This window comes from Globicephala melas, chromosome 19 (genome assembly GCF_963455315.2).
Source record: "Globicephala melas chromosome 19, mGloMel1.2, whole genome shotgun sequence".
Taxonomy (NCBI): domain Eukaryota; kingdom Metazoa; phylum Chordata; class Mammalia; order Artiodactyla; family Delphinidae; genus Globicephala; species Globicephala melas.
The window spans coordinates 61,965,354-61,984,272 of record NC_083332.1 but is presented as its reverse complement, the minus strand read 5'-3'; the positions used below and the strand labels follow the sequence as shown (position 1 = coordinate 61,984,272).

The following is an 18,919-nucleotide window of genomic DNA, read 5'->3' as shown; positions in this document are numbered from 1 at the left end:
CGAAGGAGATCAGGGGGGCTGGGCGCCGGGGCGACACGCCCCGGGGGCAGGTGTGCCCTTGGGCAGGTCACGTGCCCTGCAGGCCTGCTTCCTCCCTGCTGGCTGGGTTTAAGAGCAGCCCCGCCTTCAGGGGGTGAGAGTGTGTTAATACAGGGCCTAGCCCAGAGTGGGTGCTGAGACCCAGCTGTCACTGGGGGTGGTGTGGCCGGTCCCGGGGGTCCTCTTGTTGGCATTGTATGTTTCGCTGGGTTCTAGAAGGCAGCACCCTGATGTGTTCTGACACACCCGTGTGATGTGTTAGCGTGCCCACATCACAGATGGGGAGACTGAGGCCCAAGGGGGTAACGGACAGGCCCAGAGTCGTCTAGCTACCACGACTGACCTTCTGACCTTCCTCTGTGCTGGGTCAAAGGGATGAATAGGATTAGCCTCCACCCCAGGGACACCCCCCCCCCAGCGGGAAACCTGGAAACAGCTGCCCCTGAGGCAGAGGCCCAGGGCGCCGATGGTGGGCCCAGAGGAAGGGTCAGCAGAGGCCTTGCCCCTGCCTCCTCCCCCCGGAAGCTTCCAGGGCCCGGGCCCAGGCCCGGGCAGCAGGTGACAGCGTCTGGCTCCCTGCAGCCGGGTCAGGCAGGTGCTAATTCCCACCCGCTTCTGCTAAAGCAAAAATAAACACCAGCTGTCAGGCAGATCTCAGCCACTATTTTGGTTGGGGCGTCGGTGCAGGCCCCAGCTCCGTGGGCAGCAGGGCAGGGCGTCGGTGCAGGCCCCAGCTCCGTGGGCAGCAGGGCAGGGCGTCGGTGCAGGCCCCAGCTCTGTGGGCAGCAGGGCAGGGTGCTGTACCGCGGGCTGTGGCTACTACCTCCCACCTCTGCTGCAGTTTGGGTAGGCATTTCAGGTTTGGGGGGTAAAAAAGTCCTAAGTAGACCCCAGCCCAGGAAGCATGGGCCCTGCTGGGTCACAGTGGGATGAGCATATTCAGTATTTCAAAAAGTGTAGGAGGAGCTGCTGTGAGGAAGCCAGACGCTGCCCTGCTGGTGTGAATTTCTCAGCTCTCAGTTGTTTGTTTTGTTTCTGATTATGGGGTGTGGGCACCCCATTGTTTCAGTCTCTGGAGCTATACCAGCCAGCGGCTAAGGGCACAGCCCCAGCTCCAGCCGACCTCGCTTTACTTTGGTCCACATGTCCCTGTAACCAGCCTCAGTTTCCTCATCTATAAAATGGAAATAACGGCAGGACCCCTCCCCCCACACACGGTTGGAGGTTGAGGCAGGGATGAACCCGTAAAGCCCTTAGCACAGAGCCCTGCTCCACACCCAGGGCCCTCCCCTCCATCTCGTCTCCCGGGAGTCTTATCACACCTCCGGGAGGCAGGCAGGGTGGGGGAAACTGAGGCCACAAGCAAGACAAAGGGCCCAGGTCCCATGGGGAATGAGTGTCAGGGCTCTGGCTTTTCCCGACCCCACTGTTTCCCAGGAGACCACACTTACACCTGCTCACCTGAGACCCAGCAGATAAGCCGGATCACCCCTCTTCCCAGGCTGGAGCTCGGCCCAGGGGACACAGAGGTGAACAGGCCACACTGGCCCTGCCCTGGGGACTGACACAGTCTGTTGGCAGGACTGAGGATAAGCAAAGTAGCACCTATAGTTACTACACAACCAGAGATACATGGGGCTTAAGGGAGCCTGAGAGCCCAAGGCTGCTGAGGAGGAAGGAGCCTGGGACCCGTGCTTTGAAGGACGCATAGGAGTCCGGGAAGCAGTAAAGTATGGGTGAAGCCAGGCAGCCACAGGAGGCCCTGAGCGGTGGGGAAGCCCCTTGACTGAGGTCTGAGGCCACTATGCCAGCAGCAGGGGGCAGAAAGAGTGAGAGTGGCTGGATTTGGAGGTGGGGGAGGGGTGGCCAAAGCGCGGGATGGGGACAGGGGTCTCTTCCTCCGAAGCATGAGTAGAGGCCAGGCCTGTTCTGAGCCCCCAGGGAAGTGGGCATACGGTCAGTGCCCTGGGCTCTCTTCCTCACCTCTCCACGGGAGGGCACAGCCCGTGGGCGGGGCGTGCGTGGGGGCGTGCGTGGGGGCGGGGCCTGCGGCAGGGGCGTGAGCAGAGGCGGGGCTTGATGAGCGGGGGCGGGGCTTGGGAGCGGGAGCGGGAGCGGGAGCGGGGGCGGGGCCTGACCTTCGGCCTCCTCCGCAGCCGTGCACGGGTCCCGGCCTGAGGAAGTGATTGACCACAGGCTCACGGAGCGCGAGTGGTCAGAGGAGTGGAAGCACCTCAACAACGTGAGTGTCCAGGCCCGGGCCACGGGGCGTCGCAGCAACTCGCAGGCGCTCTGCCCAACCTGCGGGCGCTGCGGGGGCAGGGCTCGTGTGCGCCCCTTTGGCCCCGCGCCCGCCTGTCTAGGGTCGCCCGTGCGCTCCCGGTCGGCCCCTCAGCACCCTCCCTTCTAGGGCCCCGCGGACCGTCTCCCGGAGAAAGGCCCCCTGGCCGCGGGGGTGGGACCCCTTTAACACCGTTTTCAGGGTCATCCCTGCCCCGCGTCCTTTTGGGGAGGGGAGCCCAAGAGAGCGGCGCTGGCCCGTCTGCTTCGCGGGGCAGGCCGCTCCTCGAGGGCTGCAGGGAGAGCCCCAGCCCTGGGTCGGGACAAGCCTCCGCGCCGGTGTGGTGCCCCGGGCGCCCCCCCAGCCCCGCCCAGCTGCTCGGTGTCTTTCCGGGCAGTGGAGGTGGGTTTTCAGGCCGCAGCCTTGAGCCCCCTTGGGAAGGCCTGGCGGGCGGGCTGGCCGGGCCCGGAGTGTGGGGCAGTGTCCCGGCTGTCCTCGTCATCGAGTGGCTCACCCGGCCCCGCGTGCCCGCAGCTCCTGACCTGCATCATGGACATGGCCGAGAAGACGCGGCGCTCGCTCACCGTGCTGCGCCGCTGCCAGGAGGCCGACCGCGAGGAGCTCAACCACTGGATCCGGCGCCACAGTGACGCCGCCCAGGACAGCAAGAAGGGCCCCGCGCCCGCCGCCCGGCCCCTCGGCAGCTCCGCGGGCGCTGAGGGCTCTCAGCTAGGTGTGCTCTGTGGGCGCGCGCGGGGCACCGGAGCCGGGGCCACCACTCGCCACGGCAGCGCCCTCACACGGCCCTGCAGTGAAATAGCACCCAACACCGTGTAACCTGGGAAAGAGGGGCTGCCTGACCCGCTGGGAGGCCCAGCTCTCGGCTCCGATAGGCCAGGGGCCTGGCGCTGGGAGGCCCCTGCATGATGGCCGTGGAGACGCAGAGGGGCCAGGCTCGGCCCAGCTCCCAGCCGAATTCAAAGCCCATCGGCTCCCGAGGGTCTCCCTTCCTGACATCACCCTGCTCCCCCCGCCCAGCAACTGATAACAGGGTTTCCACCATGGGTATCTTGGGGCCCCAAGATCACACACCCTGCCCCCATGGCCCAGTCGGGTGGGCCCCGTCCTGTGTGTGATGCCGGCCTTCCTGTGTTTCAGATGTCCACCGGGAGTCCGTGCCTCGGACCCTGTCCAGCTACGTGCCCGAGGAGATCTGGAGAAAGGCTGGTGAGTGGGGGTGGCCCGGGGCCCCAGACCCCCTCGCCCTCCCCGTCTGCATCTGCGTCTGAGTCTGCGTCTGCGTCTGCGTCTGCGTCTGCGTGGGGGTCCCTGCGGGCGCGCCCGGGCCTGTTGATTCAGAATGTGGGCGTGGGCCCGGTCCCCGCCCTCCAGGGGACGGTCCTCTACACTACAGTAGAGGGCTGGCTTTGCAGGTTTCCCCCGCTATCATTCGTGCCCCCGGGGCTGTGGGCAGGGGAGACCCTTCTGGGCCGGTCCAGGTGCCGACCAGCCGGGGGCGTCCTTTGCAGAGGAAGCAGTGAACGAGGTGAAGCGGCAGGCGATGTCGGAGCTGCAGAAAGCCGTGCTGGACGCCGAGCGCAAGGCCCACGAGCTCATCAGCATGGAGCGAGCCAAGATGGAGCGGGCCCTGGCCGAGGCTCGGCGGCAGGCCTCCGAGGACGCCCTCACCGTGGTCAACCAGCAGGAGGACTCCAGCGAGGTAGGGCCGCCCGCCCTCCCTGCCCCCCACACACACCCAGTCCGGGGCCAGAACCCCACTCTACCGCCTCCCGGTCACGTGCTTCCCAGCCACGTGACCTTGGGCAGCCCCGGGGCCCCTTGACCCCACACGGCCTGGTGAGGCAGGTCCTGTGGGTGTCCCCATTGTACAGATGTGGACACTGAGGACTCCAGAGGGTAGATGGCTTACTCCAGGTCACTCCCTAGGAGGTGGTGGGGCCGTTATTTGAACCCAGGCTGGCAGACACCAAGGTTCCCTCTAAGCTGTGAGAGCAGAGGCGAGCAGTGGGGCGTGAGAGTCACCGTGTTGGTACCTGCGCGTCCACTGCGTTCTCTCCTTGTCTGAGAAGCGCTTGGACGGCAGAGAGGCCAGGAGGAGGGGGAGGCTCTCCAGGGGTCCTGGGACTGTCCAAAGGCCCCTGGAGCCGTCTGTGCTGAGCTGGCCCCGAGGGGGCAAGGGGAGCAGGGACACAGAAGGACATCCTGTGGCGCTTCAGGCCGTGGACGTGCGCAGGGAGGACGGTGGGCGTCAGGGAAGCCCGCTAGCGGTACCGTCCGTCCGAGCAGTCCTTGAGGGAGTGAGCCGGCAGGAATCTGGGGAGCAGCAAGGGTGGGGCGGGGGGCATGCCTGCAGAGTGTGGCCAGCAGGAGGCTGTGGGGGCTACATGGGCGCTTGGGCCTGTCTCCCAGGGTGGTTTAGCTTCCCCGTCCCACAGCCTGCGCTGCTGCCTCCGGCCTTTCGCTGGAATCCCTGCCCACCTTCTGCTCATGTGGGCAGCTGGGGTCGTCGCTTGTTACAGAAAAAAGGATCAGAGGCCCAGTGGTAGGGGAAGGACGGGACCTCAGCAGCTGTGGCTGCGCAGCCCACCTCTTTACTCTGCCAGGGCTGCCACGTTCTGCTATCGGGGCCCTGGCGAGGCCAGGAGGGCTTCCTGGAAGAGAGGGAGGGGGTTGTGGCCCACCGTGAACCTGTCTGGGGTGGGCTGGAGTTGTGGGAGCCCGTCCCCCCAAACGGCCCAGCAGAGGGGCCGAGTCTGCACAGGGTCATCGCAAGCTGGGGCTTTTCTCTTGTTGCCCGGTGATGTCATGGCTGGGTCTGAGCAGGTGTGTTTGGAGTGTGTGCTTCCCTGGTCCGCAGCCAGGAAGGGTACTCTGGGGACCTGGGGGGCCGGCCCGGGCCACCTCTGACCGTGCCCCCTCACATTCAGAGCTGCTGGAACTGCGGGCGCAAGGCCAGCGAGACGTGCAGCGGCTGCAACGCGGCCCGCTACTGCGGCTCCTTCTGCCAGCACAAGGACTGGGAGAAGCATCATCACGTGTGCGGCCAGAGCCTGCAGGGCCCCTCGGCCGCAGCGGCCGAGCCAGTGCCCGGACAGCCCGACGCCACCCCAGGCCTGGGCCCCTGCCTGCCCCCGGCCGCCGCCAGCCCCAGTGAGGCGGGCTCCACGGGGCCCTCCCGCCCCGGCTCCCCCGGCCCGCCCGGCCCGCTGGACGCCGCGCCCCGCTGACCCGCCCGGACCCGGTGCCCATCGACCCACCCAGCCCCGCCCGGCCCGCTAGACGCGCGCCCAGACCTGGGAGCCAACCTTGGGAGTCACTGCTGCTACTGCTTCTCTCCAGAAGAAAACAGAACCAACAGGACTGCATCAATGCAACTTCTCAGCTACCTGACGATCACGCCTCAACCTCTCGCGCATCCCGAGAAACCACCCGACGAGCTTTAGGCAGCCGGACGGACGCCGGCCGGAGGTGACCGGCTTGTCCACACCCGCCTCTCCCTTTTTCTCTCTTTCCTCTCATTTTTCTCTCTTTATGACTTTCACACACTTTCTCTTCAATGAAAAAATCTAATTGTTTGGTGGCTTATATTTTCATTGAAGAATTTTGGGGGGCTGTTTGGCAAAAGAGCTACTCAGAAATGGACAAAGAAAACTGTGGGGTTTGTTTTCCCCCTTCCTGATTCAAAAGGGAAAAAGAAAACTGTTCTTTTGTAGCCGGAGATCTGAGCCGCTGTGTCCCGGAAGCCACCCCCCAGGGTGTGTGGCCGGTGCAGCGAGGACGGTTAGAAAGATGTCAATTTCAGACTCAAGAAGTAATTTTTGCTTTCAGGGTTTTTTTTTTTTCCCTTTAATGTCAAACTGTTTGGCTTTAAGTAGAAATCCAAAAAGTTTTTTTAAAAAAAGGTGAAGGAAGCATACCTGTAAACTACCTTGCCAGCTAGCCAGCCAAGGACGCCGGACACACCTCTGCTCCAAAGGAAATCCAAAAAGCAAACACGACAAGTCCAAATCCACAATTTTTTTGTCGCTGCCAAAGTATTTATTTCACTGTCTTACTCTACGCCTGGGCTTGTTCAGATGTCGGTCTTTTGCTTTGATTCTGTTCGGGGGTGGGGGTTGGGATGTTGGGGTTTGAAGTGTTTTGTCCGACAAGAAGCGACTTCTTTCTTTTCAACTCGACAGCAGCACCTCCGCCGGGGCCGGGTGGGGTGGGCAGCTCGGCCCTCGGCACCCACGCGTGCGTGCCCGTCTGCGTGTGCACCCGGGGCACGCCCAGCGTGCATCTGCACACGCGCAGGGAGGGTACCTCGTCTGTCCTCACTCCATCTGTGAATTTCCGTCACATGTCATTCTTTCCATTGGTGAAAAAGAAGTGCTCACGTGTCCTTCCCAGAGAGAACATAATTCTGAGACGAAACTGTGACAATCTTTTGGGTTGATTCTTGACCGCGTTTCAAAGCGCGAGGAGACAGCAACTAAGCCTTCAACTGTTGCCTCTCGTTGTCACCCTCTACCTCTGCTGCCCGCTCCGAGAAGCCTCCCGCCCACCTCGTCTTTCCGTCCCAGCCCCTGTGTCTCCTGCAGCTCCACGCTGCTGCAGAAAAAGGAAAAAAACGACAAAGGAAAGCAATCCACCCTCCCCGCACCTTCTGGAGACTTGATCAGCTGTATATAACCCTGCATTTTTGTCTAGCTGTTCCTCAGGGGATGTTCTCTCCGAAATCCCCCCGCCAAGCCTAGCCCTGTCCCCCCACCACACTCAACTCCCCCAGCGATCTCAAGGAGGAAATAAAAGAATAAGGAAATTCTGATCTGTACCCAGTGGGAGAACAGACAGCAAACACGGTCTCCGATCTGTGTTTTCTTGCATGGCTGTAAGGAGTTCCCTGGACTGGAGTGCAATAGTGACCAGCTACTGAAACCGGGTGCCCAGGGGCCCCACCGAGAGGAAGAGGTCAATAGTCTGCGATAATGTGAATGTATATAGTCCTTGCAGAGGTCCAAATGATGATATTCATGATGATGATAATAAAGAAGAGATGTTTGCCAAATAAAAAAAAAATTAAGAGAAACCATGGAAGTATGTAAAGTTCAGGAACTAGGTTTTCAAAGAAAGCCGAACTGCGGTCCTACGGGGAGCAATGGGTTTGTTGATCGCTGTTACTTTTCAGAGTTGTAAGAATTCACCCTTTGAGTATTGCCAGGAAGGATTCCATCGGTACACAGACCAGGTCCCATCCGAACCCCACCTGGCAGGAGCCCTAACTCTGACCATCGAGCTAGACCTATCTCACCCTCCAGAAAGCTCCCGGGCCGCCTGGGGCTGCAGGGCCACCCGCCTCTCAGAGGCTCGCTTCTGTGGGTTTCAGAAGACCAGGGGCCAGGTGGGATTCGGCTCTCGTGAGGCAGCGGGCGCCCACCCGTCATGTTTCCAGTCTGCTTTCTCTCTCGCGAGACTTGAACCTGTCAGAAGGGCGGTTGTGCACGTGCTGTGACGTAGCCCCGCCTCTCCCCTCGGACTCCGTTCCCACGAGGTTGTGCCGGTGGAGGGTGGCGCCCTGGGCGTGCTGGGGTGTGGGTGTGGAGGTCTGAGGCCCTGATGTCAGGACTGCGGGGTGAGTCCTGGCTGGGAGGAGCCCCTCACCTGCAGCCCCGCGGGTGTGCTTTGCCGGCCTCTGTTCCTCTTCCCCTCGCAGGGTCCCCTTTGATTTCAGGCAGGCGCGCCAGGGCTGGCCAGCTGGTGCCATCGGGCCAGACCAGCCTGCAGGGCCGGACCACAGGCTGAGGGTCCGAGGTGGGGACGGCCCCTTCCACCCCAGCTGTTGGGAAGAGGTAACCTCAAGCCAGCTAGGAAAGGCCACCTTCTCTGTGTGACCCCCATACCCGTATCTCATATACCAAGACCTTCCTCTGGCCAGGGCTACAGAAGCCTGGCACGAGGGGCCGGCCAGAGGCCGACAGACGTAGCCACGGCCAGCAGAGGGGGTCCGCAGGGTCAGAGGGTGGCAGCCAGGTGGGCGGGGCTGGCAGCGAGGAGGCTGAGGCCCAGAGGGGGCGGGAGGGGGTGTCCCTGGGGGCGACGTGTCAGCGGATGCCGGGTGTGGGCTGGGTCACACCAAGCAGGCGGCTCCTTCCGTCCAGGGCCCCTTCCGTGCTTCGGGAGCCGGCATGTCTGTTGGTCGCTGTGCTCAGGCCCTGTGTGGCCAAAGTGCTCACAGAGAAGGCAAACTGCCAATGAGTAGCTCTGGTCGGGGAGTGGGGGCGGCCGGGGCTGGAGCTGCTGGTGGTCTGTGTTCGCCCTGCCTTCCTTATGCAAAGAGGGTGTCTGGACAGAAGGGGGTCCAGCTCAGAGGCCGGCCTGCCCTGCTGCCTCCCGAGCTTGTGGGCCGTCGGTGTGCGCGTGAGGGTCTCTTCCCCAGGGGCCGAGATCGGACCCGCTGGTGAGCCCAAGCTCGGTGAGATGCGGCTGCTGGCAGACCCTCCCTCCCCCACAAGTCCAACCCAAACGGCAGCATCACCCTGTTCTGAGGCCAAGCGCCGCAGGAGGGCAGAGTGAGGCGGGCGGCGGCCGGAGCTCCCGGCCCACAGGGCCGAGTCAGGGAGATGCACAGGCTGGGACAGCAGATGCTGGCGCCGGGGTCCCCTCACCCCGGGTGGAAAGCGCCCTGACGTGTGACCCTTCGACCTTTCCCACCCCCGCCTCTCTTTCTCTTAGGACGTGTCATTGTCCCCAGGGGGTGGTGTCTGGGGGGTGTTCTCTTGACAAAGACCAGTGCCTACCACTCCCCCTGTGGACAGGCTGGCACACCCCAGACCCCGTCAGCATCACGAGGGTTCCCGTCCCCAGGACCAAAGGAAAGCCTTGGGTGCTACCAGGGAAGAGAGGAGAGCTGGAGAAAGCCTTGGGGCCAGGAGGGTAAGGGCCGTAGTGCAAGAGGAGCCTGCCTCCTGGGAAGGGGCCGCCCTGTGGGGCTGCTCATCAGGGCCCGAGAGGTTCAGTGGCGGAGGGACACAGGTGGGAGGGAGCGCTGCTTCCGGTTTCATCCCAATGACAGCGTGGAGAGGGATCGGGACAGACCCTAACTTCCTCCTATTTGCCAGTTTCTCCAAATACATCCTCAAAATGACACCAAAGTCCAGTCCCTGGCGCCGCCCACCTTGTCTGCCCCAGCTCACTGCAGCGTGTCTGTCTGGCCATGATCCTGCCCGTCCCTTCAGCCTACCTACAATTACTTATTGATTCTTTTATCAGTTCACCCTTCTGACCAATCCTGTCATCTCTCTGGCCATTCATCCATACACCCATTCCATCCATTCATCCATCCAGTCACTCATCCATCCATCCACCCACCCATCTGTCCATCTGCCCATCCATCTGTCCATCCACCCATCCATCCATTACTCTATCGCAGCTATCACTTGGTCCTCCGTTCATCCTTTCACCATCCACCTGTCTGCACACCACACATGTGTCTCCCATCTAATCCACACAACCACGCCTCAGTCCATCCCCAGCCAGAACCCAGTGTAGCATCACCAACTCCCTCAGTGATCCAAAGCCGTGGGGGTGCTTCGGGTCCCCTGTGGCCTTGGCCACCCCCTCCCAGTGCCCCTCCCATTGGTCCAGGCCTGCTCCCGGGACAGATAAGGTTCTGCTGCAGACGTGGGCAGATTGGACCAATGTCCCAGCAACAGCTCTGGCCAGTCTGGGCCCGCCTAGCAAGTGTGGTGGCCGTGGGCCAGGAGAGGCGCTAGAGGTGGCCCGCACAGCTGCTCAGGGGCCCTGTGACCGGGACCACCAGTCGGGGAGCGCACATTCCCTGGCAAGTCCCAGACATTGCGGTTTGGCGCCACTCACTCCTCTCCTTGTCACCAGGGGTCACTGCCTGGAGGTGTCCCCAGGAAGGGAGGGGCAAGACAGAGCCCCGTGCTGGCCTCCCTAAGACGCCAGTACTCCTGGAGCCCCTGCTCCCGGGGGCTCATGCCCGGCTCTGCCTCACCCCTATGCCCGTCTTCCATCCAGGGGTCGTGGGGTGGGTGTCCCTGTGGCCCTAGAGGCGCAGCACACTCTCCCAGCCCCGGCTCTCCCTGGGCGCCTCAGCCCCACACCTGCCTGCGGGCTCCCGCGACCTACGGGGCTCTTCCTGCGCCCCCCGCGGGATCACCTCCTGCTGGCAGGAGAGGAGGAAGAAGAGGTTGCAGCGAGCCTGGACACGGTGCACAGGTGAGGCCCGGGGAGCCGGCTGTCTGGGCAGCCACCTGCACAGTCCCCGGCGTTCCAGAGAACTCTGGAATCTGCCTGCTTCCCGTTGCTTTTGCTTCAATTCAGCCAGACCCTGGAGTGCCTCCCCAGAGACCCCTTAGAGCAGTAACTCGACGTCGGGACTCAAGGGGAGCCTGGCTTTAAACGTTAGAATGAAGGACAAGGGGGGGCCTAGCCAGGCCAGCCTCCGTGGGCCGAGGGGCTCGGGCAGCCTCGTGGGCAATGGATTGACTGTCCACTTCCTCTTCATGTGATTTTATTTTTTAATTCCCCCAGAGGGGTTGGACCGAGAGTGCTGGGTCACGTTCCTCGGTGCCAGGCAGGGTCCTGGTGGCCGCCCTCCCGTGTCCCCCCATCTCTCTGTTCGCGGCCGCGTGGGTTCTGTGTCATGGAATAAAGCCGCCGTTCACCATCACGGGCTCCGCCTCTCCTTGGGTCCCTGGCGACTCCGCCTAAGCCCGTTTCACACACTGATTCACCAGATTTGTGTTGGGGGGCTTTCTCGGTGACAGGCAGGAGGGACAAGAGGGGGTGCACCACGCCACAGGGGTGGACAAACGTGTAGTGCAGGGTCGGGGCGTGAGCGGGACGTGGCGGATGACCTCTGCCTCCTGAGTTCCGGCCAAGTGGGGTGAACTCTCGAAGGTTGTGTCCTCGAGGTGGTCGGGACGACCTCGGACCCCAGATGACACGCTCGTGGCTTCAAAGGCTCGAGCCCCCCCTGCCTGTGGCCACGTGGGCACCTCCCACAAGACCCTGAGGAGCCAGGGTGTCCCAGACGTGGTGTCCCGGCTCACAGGGCAGGTCCCACCCCTAGTGGGTGTGCAGGGCTAGGGCTCTGGGCTCACGGGTGGCCCCTGGGAGGAAAGAGGTGTTATTAATACTCGGGCCCAGCCTGGAACATGGTGTATTTTGAAAGGCGTCACTGGAAAGGCCAGCATGGGGGCAAGCCTGTCCGCACGCCAGGCAACTGGCCGGCGCCCCAGCCGGGCCTGGTGTGTCAGCAGTCCCGGCACAGAGGGGATGACAGCGATTTTCCATTGCAGAGGTCTGAGCTCAGAGGGAGGCTGGCCGGGCCGGGCCCGAGTCCAGCCGGCCCTTGGCTTGGACGCAGCCTCCCTGGTGTCCCGCCTCCCACCTGGAGGTAGAGGGAAGGGCCTGGGCGAGGGGCCCTCCATGGGGTCTCGGCCCACAGGAGAGGGGGCCTGACTGCCCCGAACCATGGGAGAAAGACCCGCGGCAGCCGCACTTCTGTCCTCATCCAGCCAGCCTTGGGCTGGGGCCCTGTCCTCAGTGCTGCCCTTGAGGCACTCTGGCCATCCGGGAAGGACCTGGGGACGTGTAACTTACACAGGTCAGACAGAGGGTGAGGCCCGGGCACCGTGGCCACAAGAGGGAGATGGAGCAATCGGGAAGGCTTCCTGGAAGCAGCAGCACAGTGAGAATAGTGCCCCCTGGAGCCTCACACATGCAAGTGCATGAAGCCATGTGCAGCCGGGGGTGGGGGGTGGGGGGAAGGGGGTGTTGCAGGCAAGGAGGGCCGGGAGCTGGGAGGCCAGGCCTGCAGGCTTACAGCCAACTCAGGCCGGCTCCTTTCCCTGCAGGGCCCGGGGGGGTTCAGCCTCCACGGAGGTGAGAACAGAGCCGGGAGGAGAAAGGCAGCCACGGCGGCCCCCACTTCCCTCCAGGGCGCACGCCTCGTCCCCCCATCCACGGCCCCCAGGGTTCGTTCACAGGCTGCAACTCTCCCCTCCCCCAACTCCACATTCCCAGGGAAGAGACCCTACCAGCGATGGTCTGGAGGGTGGGATGTGGGCTGGGTGGGCACACGCGCCCAGAAGGGCCCCCCATAAACACGTCAGCAGGATGGAAAAGGCATGGCAGGAGCTCCCCCAAGACGACGCCAGGGGGAGAAGAGGCCAGAGCAGCTGCTAGGGAGGACAGACGGAGGATAGCAGGGCACCCAGGGACACAGGCCTGCAGCTGCCCTGGGGGAGAGAGAGGAATGGGGCGGGACTTGACAGACTGCCTTGAGGCCCCCAGTATCCAGGCCTGACCTGCACAGAATTCATCATCGTGCCCTGCGGCCCGGGCAGGGACCCGGCTTCGTTACATGGTTCCCACCTAAGAGCTGGCCCAGAATTGGGGTGGGGAGGGGAGGGACTGCAGGGAATCCAGGAGAGGTCAGGAGGAGGGATGTCACTCCTTCTGGCCCAGGACCCTGCCCTGGCCCGGCCCGAGAAGCCGCTGACCTCGTGGCACTCCCCTACCCCCCACCCCCAGACCTTTGTTCAAGCTGTTTCCTCCGCCCAGGCCACGCTCACCCGGCTCTGCCTGACCCAACCCTTGAAGGCCGGCTCAAATGCCACCTCCTCCAGGAAGTCTGCCCTGACCCCCGTGCCCCACCCGTGCTCTGCACACTCAGGTAACTTGCTTCCCTCCCGCGTCATCCTAACCGTGGCCGGCCACTGGAGGCGTGACACAGCGAGGTGGGGGGACCTGCGACCCCTTAGCTTCCTGGCTCCTGCATCGTGGCGGGTGAAGCCGAGCTGTCGCCAGGAGGCCCTCCCAGCTGTGCCGCAGCTGCACCCTCTCCACCTGGAGTGTCCCAGAGGGGCTGGCCAGTGAGGAAGAAGGGCACCGGGGCGGGGGTCCAGCCTCTGACCCCTCAGGCCTCGGAAGCCAGGGTGGAGGCTTGGCGCAGCCGGGAGGCCTCTGAGGCCTCTAGTGGGAACACCTGGCCTGGGGGAGGGCTTAAAGCCGGGGAGGGTGCAGGCAGGTGCCGGCAGGCAGCGTGGAGGCGAGCGCGCAGGCTCTGCCGGCCCCTCCTGCCCCATCCGCCATGTGGCCCTTCCTCAGCCGCGCTCTCTTCCCGCCCCCCACTGAGGCCTGGCTGAGGAGGGCTTCTTCAGACCCCGAGGCCCAGGGATGGGGGGCCTGGAGCCAGGCCGAGAAGAGCCCTCTGGGCCCGGGGGCTGGAGACACGGAGGAGGAGGAGACGGGGGAAGCGGAAGAGCGCGAGGAAGACGCAGGCTTCTTGCTGTCTGTCCTGGAGAGGGGGGACCTGGCCGAGTGCCCGTTAGCTGACCAGGTAACAGCGGCGCCGAGCGCCTGGTGGAGGCCGGCCGGGATCTCGGGAACCTGGGGAACGCTGTGCATGGGGGCAGGGGGACGGACGGCTGCAGCTCTGACCCCAGGGGTGAGAGGGCCAAGAGGGCCACTGTCCCCACGCCTGGAAGAGGGTCTAGGGACGCCCACCTGTGCACGGGCTGGAAGGGGCAGTGTGGCCTCTCCGGCCTGAAGGGGACTTTGTGTGTTGGGGGTGGATTACAGGGGCTTCTCTCCAGGCCCGAGTCCGTGTGGTCTTCCCTTTTCCCCCCGCCCAGGGAGCCCCCAGCATGACCCTGAGAACAGGCAGGGTCAGGCCCCCTTCCCCTCTGCCCTCCCTTCAGCGGAGCCTGGGGGCTGTCCCGCCTCCGGGCTCAGCCTGGGCCGTGTGCTGGCAGGAGCTGGAAGCCATCAGACTGAAGCTGTGGGCCATGGAGCAGGCCCAGCGACCGGAGCCGCCCGGGGAGCAGGGCCCAGAGGGGGAAGAGGAAGACGCCAGGGCCCTGCTGGCCGGGAAGCTGCTGAGCCCCGAGACGGGTAGGAACCAGAGGGCCAGGCTGACCCCTTCCCTGGGCTGTGGCCCGCAAGTCCTCGGGCACGAGGGTAAATGCGGTTGAGCTGTGCGCTGCTGCAGGAAAAGTGTGGGCTCCCGGGGAAAGGCCAGGGTGTCCATGAGGTCCGGCCTGGCAGTGGTCCTTCTACATAGGCCCCAAGGGGTGCTCTTCCCCAAGAACCCGGGTGTCCCTCTTCCCCGAGGAGCGAGGACTGAGCCACCAGCCTGAGGCGCCTGCCCTTAGCAGCTGCCGGAGGCCCCTGCCAGGCCAAGCCCCCTGGTCCTGAAGCCCCTCTCTCCACAGACAGCCCCACGGAGGCGGTGGAGGCCGATCACAGATCCGTCTACGTGGGCAACGTGAGTGGGGGGAGGGGGGCGAGGTGGAGTCGGCCCAGCAGCACTGGCTCTGCAGCCGCCTCCTGGCTGTGAGGATTAAAGGAAGGGACAGTATGGGTAGCAAACTCAGAAGCCACATAGGCCTGGAAGCGAGAAGCAGGAGGGGGGGCTCTGATGAGGGGGCTGTCCCCATGAGGGAGCGTGGACCCTCTGTGGTCAGGCCTGATTTCCCACTGTGGGCTGGGATTTGGAATTTCCACGTGAAATCTCCCAGTGGGCAGATTATTGGCAACGAGTTCCACTTGAAAAAGCCACGCACCCTTTGCATAGGCCAGTAAACTTGGGGAGCATTCATCTGGATATCCAGTCCACTCCCCCGGCAGGGGGGCGCGCAGAGGTCTAGGCGACCACCCTCACCCTGGGGCCCAGTCACCCCCTCTCTACCAAGAAAACGTGCTGCAGGAGACCCTGGGAGGCGGGGGGCCCTGCAGAAGGCCCCCCACCAGGGTCCATGCCTGTAGGTGGACTACGGGGGCACAGCCCAGGAGCTGGAGGCCTATTTCAACCACTGCGGGGAGATCCAGCGGGTCACCATCCTGTGCGACAAGTTCTCCGGACACCCCAAGGGGTCGGTTGGGGCTTCGGGGAGGGGCCGGGCGCCCGGGGGGCGGGGACACCTCTGTGTGGGTGAGCGTGGCCCTCACCTGCCTCTGCCCTGCCCCAGCTATGCATACATAGAGTTTGCCACCGAGAGCTCGGCCCAGGCCGCTGTGGAGCTGGACAAGAGCGTCTTCCGAGGCCGGGTCATCAAGGTGCGTGTCCCCCACCAGTCACTGCGGGGGCGGGGGTGGGGGGTGGGGGGAGCGCTCTGCTCTGAGCTTGTCTACGTTAACCCATTAATCCCCGAGGGGACAGGCAAAGCAGGCAGCCGCACCAGCCTGACCCTTCTCCAGTGCCCGGTGTTTGGGCACATCCTCTGGCTGGTGTGGGGGCACCTCAGACCCCAGTGGGTTTGGCTGGGTGTATGCCCTGGGGAGGCTTCCTTCCTGACGCCCCCTGCAGGGGGAGATGTTGGCTTGACAGGGCCTGGGAACAGGTTAAGATCTGATGCCTCAGGCAGCCCCATGCCCTGGGGCCGCCAGGGCCTGGTGGGTGCTGGGGCCTGTGTTCACCTGCCTGTGAGCCTTCAGCAGGGAAACGCAGGAAGGCTTCCTGGAGGCAGCTTTAGCCCTGGTCTTGGCCCTGGGCTGGGGAGGAGGGTGTGAGAACAGAGGTCTCAGGCGGACTCGGCCTTTGGTTCCAGGTGCTGCCCAAAAGAACCAATTTACCAGGGATCAGCTCCACGGACCGCGGGGGCCTTCGGGGACACCCAGGCGCCAGCGGGGGACCCTTCCCCCACAGCAACTTCCAGGGCGGGGCCCGTTTCAGACCACGGGGGCGGAACCGGTGGGCCGGGCCCTGGGAGGGCGGGATCCTATTGGAGCGGGGCCCGGTGGGCGGGGCTCTGTTGGGCCTGGCTGGGTCCGGTGGGCGGAGCCCTGGAGGCCGCTCGCCCCCCGGCCTCTCTCCGGGCAGGGGGCGCGGAAGATTCTCGCCGTGGTATTCACCGTATTGAAGGGAGGGCCCGATTTTGAGAGTGGGGCTGCCGCTGGGTCAGGAGTAGACAGCCGTGCTCCTCGTGCGACCATTTACTCCGCGCAGAATAACTATCCGTCCCCCTTCCCTCGGCGGGAGGACAGCCCAGACCCCACGGCCGAAGCCGCCGGTCGCGAAGCAGGGCACGGGGTGGACCTGGCACGCGGGCTAGTCGGGGCTTTGGGGGGCACCGGGCAAAGCTGCGGGCAGGTGAGGCCCAGGCAGCGTCGGGTCCGCTTCGGGGCGGCACACTCAGGACTGTGCCACTAACGCCTTTTACAGAAAAGTAGAAATGTATGTCTTACTGGTAAAGCATAAATTATTAAACTTGAATATTTTTTAAAAGCACCTGGCAACAGACCGCCCCGCTTTGTTCGCCTCACCTGGACGCCGCTTCCTCGGTGCACACTGTGCAGAGAAGGCGGGGGATGGGCTGCGGCTGTGGATCCCAGACCCAGCTCTACCCCCTTCACTCCTGGCAGCCAAGCGTTAGCTTCGGGGTTTACAGCGTCACCGCCAGCCCCCGCGCCTCACCCGGGCCTGGTGGCCTCCGGGGCACACACTCCGCCGTGACGAGTGACACAGACGTCGCCTTGTGGGTCCTCACCTGTGAGGCCCCGCAGGAGGGTGCGCCCGGGCACCTGGCGCAAGCCTGGGCTTCTTCACACAGGGACGCAGAGGGGCTTCCATGACGGGCGCCCTGCCTGCGCTCCTCCCTGTGGCAGACGCCCCGCTCTCTCCCTCCCTGATGGTGCAGCGTGCTTTCTGCCGTCCGACTGCGTTCGGATCGGGAAAGGAAGCTCTGGGGCCCAGCTGCAGACACGCGCGGTCCTGGCCTTAAATAACCACTAACAGATCTCAGCCTGGGCTTTTCTAAAGCAACCCTCTTTGCTGTGTACTATTTATTTATTTATTATTTATTTTTGCGGTACGCAGGCCTCTCACTGTTGTCGGCTCTCCCGTTGCGGAGCACAGGCTCCGGACACGCAGGCTCAGTGGCCATGGCTCACGGGCCCAGCCGCTCCGCGGCATGTGGGATCCTCCCGGACCGGGGCACGAACCCGTGTCCCCTGCATCGGCAGGCGTACTCTCAACCACTGCGCCACCAGGGAAGCCCACCTTGTACTTTTTTGATTATCAGGTCCTTAAGCTATCCACAGGTGGACGGTCCCCAGTCCCCAGTGTCCCCTCTCCAGCACCAGTGTTTTCTCGGGAGGGCGCGCCTGTGCTCTCCATCTGCGTGTCCATCTGGCCAGGTTCACACTCCGCTTGTGATCTGGGGTCAGCACTGGCCCTTGTGGTGGGGTGAACGAAATCCCCCCCAAAATATGTCCACATCCTAATCTCCAGTACCTGTGGATGTGATCTTATTTGGAAAAGGGGTTTTTGCACATGTGATTAAGCTAACGACCTGGAGATCTCCCTGGATCACCTGGGTGGCCCTAAACCCAGTGACACACACTGGGTACGAGACACACCGGCACACGGAGAACGTGACGTGGAGACAGAGGCAGAGGTTGCGGTGATGCGTCCGTAAGCCAAGGAACTCCAGCAGTCGCTGGCAGCCGTCAGAAGCTAGGGAGGCTGAAAAGACCCTCCCTCAGAGCCTGCAGAACGAACCGGCCCTGCCATCACCTTGATTTCTGACTCTGGCCTCCAGAAACGTGAGAGAATAGATTTCTGTTTTCATGTGCACACGTGCACGCGCGCGCGCACGCACACACGCACCACCACTGGCCCCTGGAGAATGTGGGTAGGAGGGGCTGAGTGGCAGGGACCTTGCCAAGGCTGCTGGGTGGCTCAGGGCCGAGCCAGGCCTGGATCATGTGCAGGTGGGGGCTGCAGGAGAGGGACGCCTCCCAGACGTAGTTCCTGGAGCTGAACTTTATGAAGCACCAGCTCCTGCCGCGCCGTACCTTGTGCCAGTCTCCTCCTTGGCGAGGCTGTGCATTGGTCTTGATGCATTCATTGTGCATTTTGCTTTTGTGGAAGGACCTGCAGACAGGCTTCTATCCCAAGGAATTGGTCCCTTTTCAGATGTATCTTCTTAATCCCTTCTGCGTGGCCACTGTGAGGAGAGTGGGCCCTTGAGTCCCTCCTTTCCTGTGGATTTCAGGCCCAAGCAGCCCATGTGGGTGTCCAGGGCTCTGACCCACACTTTCTCAGCTATACCCAGAGAAAGCCAAGACACGCAGGATCCTCTTGGCTGTCTGGCCTGGGGAAGAAGGGAGAAGGAATGCTGATGGGGAGGCAGGACAGAACTTCAGCAGAAGCACCTGGAGCAGCAGCCAAGGGCTGAGCAGGGGCTGCATCTGACGGGGCTCAGCCCTGTGGGGAGGATGCGCGTGGGGATGGGCAGGCAGGTGGCCCTCAGTGAGGCGAGCCTCACAGTACAGAGATGCAAACAGTTAGGATGAAACTGCCATCTGACCGTTCTGCTGGCAAAGCAAAGGCCGGCAGGTTACGTCTAAGCCTTGATTTTCTCAGACCTAAAATGGGAACGCTACCTGACGATGCATGTGAAGAACCTCGAGTGTAAAACCATTATGGGTTGCTCTGGCTCCATCTGCAGAAAACCCAAACAGCAGTGGCTTCAACAAGACAGGGGTTTCATTTCCTCATTTAAAAAAATGTTGAACATAAGTAGTCCAGGGCTGGTATGTCAGCAAAGACCCAGCCTCCTT

General features: G+C 63.3%; 3 protein-coding genes across 8 annotated transcripts in view; 2 read left to right on the top strand and 1 right to left on the bottom strand.

The window, feature by feature from the left end:
• The window catches only part of CBFA2T3 (CBFA2/RUNX1 partner transcriptional co-repressor 3), a 55,562-nt gene extending 47,371 nt beyond the window's left edge, over positions 1–8,191 (top strand). For 3 of the 4 annotated variants that reach the window (XM_060289401.2, XM_060289403.2, XM_060289402.2), the window contains 5 exons: positions 2,196–2,281; positions 2,855–3,053; positions 3,479–3,547; positions 3,850–4,040; positions 5,269–8,190. In XM_060289401.2, the coding sequence (XP_060145384.1) occupies positions 2,196–2,281; positions 2,855–3,053; positions 3,479–3,547; positions 3,850–4,040; positions 5,269–5,568 (845 nt within the window). In that variant the 3' untranslated portion in view covers positions 5,569–8,190. Of the gene's footprint in view, positions 1–2,195; positions 2,282–2,854; positions 3,054–3,478; positions 3,548–3,849; positions 4,041–5,268 lie in introns of all 4 variants that reach the window. The other variant, XM_030849363.3, reaches the window with a different exon arrangement.
• A 5,254-nt stretch (positions 8,192–13,445) lies between these two features.
• Positions 13,446–16,368, top strand: PABPN1L (PABPN1 like, cytoplasmic). Of its 3 annotated transcripts, XM_060289475.1 has the most exons (7): positions 13,446–13,694; positions 14,110–14,248; positions 14,554–14,621; positions 15,122–15,228; positions 15,325–15,412; positions 15,904–16,046; positions 16,176–16,326. In XM_060289475.1, exons 1-7 carry the CDS (start codon positions 13,446–13,448, stop codon positions 16,213–16,215), a joined length of 834 nt encoding a protein of 277 aa, XP_060145458.1. In that variant the 3' UTR covers positions 16,216–16,326. The 3 variants fall into 3 exon arrangements, with proteins under 3 accessions (XP_060145458.1, XP_060145459.1, XP_060145457.1); XM_060289476.1 differs by lacking the exon at positions 15,325–15,412 and having other exon boundaries at positions 16,176–16,368; XM_060289474.1 differs by lacking the exon at positions 13,446–13,694 and having other exon boundaries at positions 14,002–14,248; positions 14,569–14,621; positions 15,122–15,412; positions 15,904–16,326.
• Positions 16,369–17,035: 667 nt separating this feature from the next.
• TRAPPC2L (trafficking protein particle complex subunit 2L) overlaps positions 17,036–18,919 on the bottom strand; it is an 8,018-nt gene continuing 6,134 nt past the window's right edge. Inside the window, exon 6 of the transcript XR_009560183.2 lies at positions 17,036–18,450. The gene's annotated coding sequence lies outside the window, so the exon portion shown is untranslated. The remainder of the gene's footprint in view (positions 18,451–18,919) is intronic.

Excerpts from the sequence above, each read along its gene's own strand:
- PABPN1L (XM_060289474.1), top strand. The coding sequence starts at position 14,002 with ATGACCCTGAGAACAGGCAGGGTCAGGCCCCCTTCCCCTCTGCCCTCC. Across the intron at positions 14,249-14,568 it reads GCTGCTGAGCCCCGAGACGG|ACAGCCCCACGGAGGCGGTG; the intron begins GTAGGAACCAGA and ends CTCTCTCCACAG. Across the intron at positions 14,622-15,121 it reads GATCCGTCTACGTGGGCAAC|GTGGACTACGGGGGCACAGC; the intron begins GTGAGTGGGGGG and ends CCATGCCTGTAG.